The sequence below is a fragment of the Tachysurus fulvidraco genome, chromosome 15 (assembly GCF_022655615.1).
Source record: "Tachysurus fulvidraco isolate hzauxx_2018 chromosome 15, HZAU_PFXX_2.0, whole genome shotgun sequence".
Taxonomy (NCBI): domain Eukaryota; kingdom Metazoa; phylum Chordata; class Actinopteri; order Siluriformes; family Bagridae; genus Tachysurus; species Tachysurus fulvidraco.
In genome coordinates this window covers 18,118,054-18,125,553 of record NC_062532.1, presented here as the reverse complement: position 1 = coordinate 18,125,553, position 7,500 = coordinate 18,118,054, and the positions used below count along the sequence as shown (strand labels likewise).

The 7,500-nt window shown below is 39.9% G+C and overlaps 1 protein-coding gene across 1 annotated transcript in view; it reads right to left on the bottom strand.

The window, feature by feature from the left end:
* aclya (ATP citrate lyase a) overlaps positions 1–7,500 on the bottom strand; it is a 27,708-nt gene that overhangs the window by 6,624 nt on the left and 13,584 nt on the right. The window contains exons 8-17 of the mRNA XM_027161063.2: positions 7,039–7,157; positions 5,856–5,992; positions 5,387–5,448; positions 4,551–4,668; positions 4,140–4,294; positions 2,743–2,836; positions 821–962; positions 555–723; positions 306–410; positions 1–183 (exon numbers count right to left, since the gene is read on the bottom strand). The exon at positions 1–183 is cut by the window's left edge and continues 14 nt beyond it. Of these exons, the coding sequence (XP_027016864.2) occupies positions 1–183; positions 306–410; positions 555–723; positions 821–962; positions 2,743–2,836; positions 4,140–4,294; positions 4,551–4,668; positions 5,387–5,448; positions 5,856–5,992; positions 7,039–7,157 (1,284 nt within the window). The remainder of the gene's footprint in view (positions 184–305; positions 411–554; positions 724–820; positions 963–2,742; positions 2,837–4,139; positions 4,295–4,550; positions 4,669–5,386; positions 5,449–5,855; positions 5,993–7,038; positions 7,158–7,500) is intronic.

Genomic DNA, 7,500 nt, shown 5'->3' with positions numbered 1-7,500 from the left:
GGCTACACCTTCGTAAACTCCATCAGTGGTGCGGGAGATGATGTTGTTGAGCTCATTAGACATCCCCCCAGAGCGTGAGACGTAGCCCACGCTTCCTGGTCTGTACAGCTTCGATGCCAGGATGTTGTCGAGCATTCCACCCGTGTTACCGATCTTAAAACACCCAGGCTTTATTCCTCCAACCTAAGACACAAACATACCTCACACATAAATAAAAAACATCTCAGATCTTAGCAAACCCCTTAAATTCATTGATAATTGATATACAGAAGAAGAGTTTGTATATAACAGTTTTTGAGGTTTACCGTCGCAGGCCCGATGATTGTGACCGCCTTCTCATCTGCTTTCTTAATGATCTTGCGTGTCAGAGCTTCAGGGATTCCCTCGGCTATAATAGCGATAGTGTGAATCTGAAATACGGGAAAAGCCGACACTTAGATTCATATTCAAACCAATCGTGAACTAGTGTTCAGGAGATCTAGCATAAAATTGCATTAATATTGCAGTTTATATTGGAGGTTGTGTTTTCTGTGTCCGTAGCAAGGTTTGCCTACCTGTGGGTATTGTAAGGTCTCCATAGTGCTGTCGAAGGCAGAACGGAGAGAGGCAAAGCTAATCAGGACGTCCACTTCTGGATGTTTCTGCATGGCATCGGACATGTTTTTGTAGACTGGCAATAATATTTCTTTGTGACCCCAATAAAATTTCTGCTTATGGTCTCCACTGCAAAAAAAAAAAAAGAAGCTAAGAAGACCTAGCCATCATGTTTCACACAAGAAAGTACCCAACCTCTGTGTGGTTCGGAGTACAGGACACGTACGTGAAGGGGTAGATCATGGCTGCTACTGAGGGCTGCTCACGAGAGCACACATAGTCGAAGTCCAGCATTCCCTGTACGGCACGAGTCTGCATGCCCCACACGATGGCCTTCGTGTGCATGCTGAACAGAGAGGTGGCCTTCACTACAGATGGAAAAAAAACAGCTTTAAAAAATTACTCATACATTCATTCATTCATTTTCTACCACTTATCCAAACTTCTCTGTGCCTATCTCAGGCGTCATCGGGCATCAAGGCAGAATACACTCTGGTCGGAGTGCCAACCCATCTCAGGGCACACACACACACTCATTCACTCACACACTACGGATAATTTCCCAGAGATGCCAAACAACCTACCATGCATGTCTTTGGACCGGGGAGGAAACCGGAGTACCCGGAGGAAACCCCCAAGGCACGGGGAGAACATGCAAACTCCACACACACAAGGAGGCGGGAATCGAACCCCCAACCCTGGAGGTGTGAGGCAAACGTGCTAACCACTAAGACACCATGCCCCCCTCATTACTCATACATATATTTTTTAAATTATAAAATAAAATATAGCTGCAAGCAGCGATGGCGGGCCCTCGCACGTTTTTTTAATCGCTATACGGTGCCTCACAGAAAACAATGAACGGTGGGCAAGTGCATCAAGTGGGTAAATATCAGTGGACTATTTTATGTTGTTACTGACCCATTTGGGGGTAAATGAAACCCCACATTTTAGACAAACGAGGGCGCTAGTGAGCCACTTAAGAGACACACCTTTGTCTGACCTTTTGTCTGATCTGGCCTAGCGTCGCCCGACTCTGACATGTGTGCCAAATTTCAAGAGTTTTCGAGCATGTTAAGGGACCTCAATTGGCCAATGTGTGCTAAAAAAAATAAAATAATAAAATAATAATAAACCCGAGCAAAAACAATAGGGCTTCGCACCATCTGTGCTCGGGCCCTAATTATTGCAAACATTTTTTAGTTCAAATCTTACAAATGTTCCTGCCATGCTGACTGGCCATTTATGGGAAAAAAATGTCTTAGGTGTGTAGTGAAAAGTGAACAATATTGAGAAGGATTTGAGACACAACCAAGATTCAATCTATTGAATGGCTAGAAATCGCAGCATCTCACAAGAACGTATTACTTTTACTACTTAACAGAGAAAGAGTAAAATAAAGAGCAATGTAAAGATTAAGTAAAGAGCATTTAAGCTTTTTTTTTCTATTTTTTATTCTAAAAACAAAGTGGTTCTGCAATAATCTGATAACAATGTATGCAATGGGGAAGAACATTTTTACAGAATCCTATATTATATAGATGCTACTACATTCTAGTGATACTGAGACACAAACACTGAACACTGCATATAACCATTCAAACCGTTAGATGCATAAAATACTATATTATAATATTTGATCATATCACAGAAAGGTGTATTGTTGCATAATGTATTTTTTTTATTTGAAAAATTCTATTGTCATATTAGGATGTCTGATAGTGTAAAAGTTCAAAGGTTTATAAAGGTTATAAAAAGTTTAGGAATTGATGAGACTGAAATGAAATGATGACGTTCTAGTGTTTGTGGAAAAACTAAAAAGACTGTAGGGGGAGCACAAGCCCACAAAACAACTCTGTTCATGCGCGTTCGTGTAGGTGTGTGTGTGTGTGTGTGTGTGTGTGTGTGTGTGTGTGTGTGTGTGTGTGTGTGTGAAAAAGCATGTGTGTGAATGAAAAAGCATGTGAGTAAGTGTGAGACCGTGTTTGTGAAAATGTGTGTGTGTGTGTGTGAGTGTGTTTGTGTGTGTGTGAGAGAGAGAGAGAGAGAGAGAGAGAGAGAGAGAGAGAGAGAGAGAGTTTGTGTTAGTGTGTGTGTGCGTGTGTGAATGCGTGTGTGAGAAAGAGATATAGAGAAAGAGAGAGAGACCTGGCCGAGCCCCTGGTTTAGCCTTTTTTGCAGGCGAAGACTCTGCTCCACTCTTGGTTTCTGAGAAAGATGCAGTTCTACTGGAGGATGGAGTCTAAAACACAAACACAACAACATATTTGTGATGAATAACAAATAATATAGTTACATGATACTTGAAATCATTTCATGACAGAATATCAATCACAATTTTTAGCAAATTTGCAAGCCAAACCAGTAGTACTGTATTTAAATGTCAATTGTGTGTGTGTGTGTGTGTGTGTGTGTGTGTGTGTGTGTGTGTGTGTGTGTTTAATTAAAGAAAAAGGAAATAGAAAAGAAAATACTTACACATTTGAACAATTATCTACTTATTATATTGAGGTAAGTGTAATTAAAGTGTCCATGATAGGTCATCATGATAATGCCCATGTATCATATATATATATATATATAACTGTTATATTAATATTAGCCACTGTTTTTATTGAAAGGCTCAACTGGTTAAAATATATCAGTGTATAATTATCTTTTGCAACAAGAGACTGATTTATCAACAGAGCAGAGCGACCTCAGGAACCCGCAAAAAAGGAAATGAAATAAAAAGTAATATTGCGCATATGCTTGAGGAAAAGCCTTGAATCAACTCAAGGCTAATAGAGTCCTCAAGGCTACTGCGTGGCTTACTGCTAATGCACCATTTGAAAAAAAAAAAATAGACCATTTTTCCAGAGGGCAGACTGAAACAGTAAAAACATGCAGAATAGACAGAATAGACAGACAGCTGTGGTCATGACTGTGGTGAAAAAAGTCCTTTCATGTCAACATAAAAAAAAAAATAGTAAAAAAATAAAGACACTCAGAGAGAGAGAAAGACACACAGACACGAAGAGATACACAGAGACACACACACAGTGAGAAACAGACAGAGAGAGAGAGACACATACACACAGACTAAGACATACACAGACACACAGAGAGAACAATAAAGACACAGAGAGAGAGAGAGAGAGAGAGAGAGAGAGAGAGAGAGAGAGAGTGAAAGAGAGAGGCACAGAGAGAGAGAGAGAGAGAGAGAGAGTGAAAGAGAGGCACAGAGAGAGAGAGAGAGAGAGAGAGAGAGACATACACACACACAGAGAGACACAGAGAGATACCGAGTCACACACACACACACAGACACGCAGAGACACGCAGAGAGACATGTAGAAAGACACAGAGAGAGAGAGACACACACCCAGACACACACACACACACACACACACACACAGTGACAGAGAGAAAGACACACACAGAGAGACAGACAGAGAGACAGACAGAGAGACAGAGAGAGATACTGTACACACAGACACACACAGACATACACACAGACATACACACTGACACACAAACGGACACAGACAAACACAGACACAGACCGAGGGGCTGCCGCTGGTGTTGAGCAGGAAGTTGGCAGTGTGGGCAGCAACACGTGGCTGAGAGGCGATTGGTCGGTGGCCCAGTGCCATACCAACGATAGCTGTCATATGAGTCTCAGTGCCGAAGACATGAATAGGGATGCCTGTGGTCTTCCCTACAAACACACATAAATACACAGAAATCAGTGAGGTGTGTGTGTGTGTGTGTGTGTGTGTGTGTTACAAACCAGGATCGCTCATTTATCTAAAAACTTAAAAGTATTTATTTCCAAAAATAGCTAGTAGTAAAATATCTCTTATCTTTCTACCGCTTTGACCTTTGGCATAACAAGCCAAACTCTAAAAGTCTGCTCCATTAAAAACCCTCCTTATCTCTCTTCCTCTTGCTTTTTACTAACTACACACACATACCCACTTCACCCATCACTCGCAGACCCTCCTGATAGTTTGGACCGCCACGTCGTACAAAAATGCTGACTTCATGTTCCTTCAGAGGCTCCTGGTAGTCTTTGATTGCTCTGACGATACCCTAAAACACACAAAACAATTACACACACATCAAATTAATGTGCATCAAATTTTTGCTAAAGCAGTATTAATATCACATGTCTGGTGAACATTTTTGTTACATTTTATGATAATAAAAAATTATTTAACACCAAACTCCAGCTTCAGGCTTCAGAAAGGAGGTTATGACTTAATGAACCCAGACACATCCAAATAAAGAGAAACGGATAAGATAAAGATAATCAGATAATGTTTGGCTGAGGTCTGTGATGAAGATTGGAGTCCACAAGTACAAAGCTAATATATAAATGAACTGAATTTAGTAATGATGTAATGATGTAATGTCAAGTAATGATTTTCACGGTCACCTACACAAACATATCCAAACTTCTTGTATGGGTTTAAATTTATTCCATTATTTATTTATAAATTTTTTATATTTTCTTTTGTTACACGTCTCCTCTGTGATAAATCCTTTACCTCCAGACAGCAATTAAAGGTTGCTTTGTGAACAGATTCCGGTGATTGCATCATGCAAGTTCATCAGATAATGTAATCTATTTGGCAGCATCTAACCCTACATGATTAACCAAAAACGCTCACTTACTTATTTCCAGACAACTAACCACCCTGTATGTGAGGTTATATTATAAAAGCAATCTTTTCCTAATGTGGTTCCAGTGAAGGCAGAACTGATTAAAATGGGATTCTCCCGAGTGGCATCAAACATTTTTCCGTACCTTAAAGGTTGCGGCTACATTAGTGAAGTTTGCGATGCTTCCACCAATGATCAGCACCTTCCCTACATGAAAGAACCAAGAAATCATTCAAACATTTATATACATAAATATATATCAGAGAGTAATATGAAAACATCATGCTATCTGATAATCTACAGATGTTTGTTTGTTCGAAAGGCTGACGCTTCTAAAGTTGTAGTCTGAAGGCATCTGAAGTACGTAGATCTACATAGATTTCATGATCAAATGGAAAAAAAAAAATGAGTTTGCGATGAGGAAATCGGTTTCTCAGTGGAGTCAGTATCCTTTTCTCCATTTTCAATTTTAGAGGTAGGCAAAATTTTGAATTTATCCGTGGTTGAAATAAATGCAAACTTTCAGATCGGGATCGTTTTCAGATCCATATACAGATAACCTACACATGTTGTAGCTTAGGATTCGCAGTGAGTTTGATATGATTTGAAAGTACCATCGGGATGTTTCTCGCGGGTCATTAGGGACAGGATAGTCTTGGCGTAGTCGTACGTCTGCTGCTCGCTTGGAGCTCCTGAATATTCTCCATAATTGGCCAGCTCGTTAACTCCACCCAGGTCGCAGATTGTATCGCTATAAAGACAGGAAGTAAACAATCATTTTTCACATAAGAGCCCCAAGGAGAGAAGTTATTACCATTATGCCACAATAAAAACACAAATACACATGAGGTTATTTTTATCACAGTTAACTTTCCACATAATTGAGCGAGTCTATTAAAAGACAAACATCAAGGTGTGAAATTTGTTTACATGTAGAGAGAAAGGATTCTTCTGTCTCGCATACACACACACAAACACACACACACAGACTAATTAGTGCTCTCACTCTCTCGTAGTTCCTCTCCTGACAGATGGAGCGAGACGAGAAAGCACCATCACTAAGAGCCAACTTTATTCCTCCAGACACTCTTCTCTCAGACACAGCTGGTTAATGCAGTTCAGCTCTAATGGACACCAGCACGTGGCTCACATCTCTCAGCTATTTCTATATTTCAGAGAAACTGCTTACACTCCATCTGTGCATGAAGCTTCCAGGAGAAGCTTCCACAAATTCAACACTTTTTTTCTTCCCATTGGCTGTAGATCTTTGCCTTTGGGCATCCTTGGGGACGGGATCTTCATTTTCATTAAAAAAAAAACTTAACACTGGGAGCTGGGTGCATCTTCCCAAATAGCATACCTTTAAAATGCCTTCGACAGGCTGTGGATGCTGTTTAATCATGCTATGGATAAGGTCAGTGATCGTGAATGGTGTGTGAGAGATAGGAGTCGGTGTCCATCAGACTTAAATATTCCTCTGTACAACAACAAATCTCACTGTGCAACAAAATACCTTCACCTGTATAGTTATTTAAATCCTAGCTTTATATTTTTATTTATATAAATTAAAGGATTAATTAAAGGTTTAAAATAATTAATTATTTTATCCTATTTATATTTTTTGTATATATTATCTTAGTGTATATAAGAATTCTATTTTTGTTGCAGTAACTATTTTTGTTGCAGTAGCTGCAGTAACGAACCCCATTACCCCCCAGGGATCAATAAAGTATTTCTGATTCTGATTCATCCATAATGTTGGTTAGTAAAATAAAGAGCGCTTAATCAGTACTGTACCTATACACAACCGAGGCTCCGCCGCCTGCCACCATGGTCCAGATGCGTCCACGAGGGTTGAGTAGAGTGAGTTTCAAACTTGCACCACTTTTAGCATCCAGGTCTGCTATATACGCTTCCTAATGGAAAAGGAGCACAGATTTTTAATGATTATAAAAATGATCAGCTGATGCATATGAATACTTGTTGGTGTGGGTTTACCTGATCAACTGATCTAATGAACAATGATTTATTAGAACTTATTGCAAACGATTGGGTCTAGCAGAGAGATTAATACGAAGCTCAGCTCTCTCAGCTAAAACTCAGCTGTTAATCAAAGACTTCTGAGTGCATATGCTCCCATCCTGTCCCATCTGGCTGCACAGAGGATTAAAAACCTTCGTCTGATACACAACCAGAACTACATTTACCATCAGTCAGTCAGAGTGTGTGTGTGTGTGTGTGTGTGTGTGTGTGTGTGTT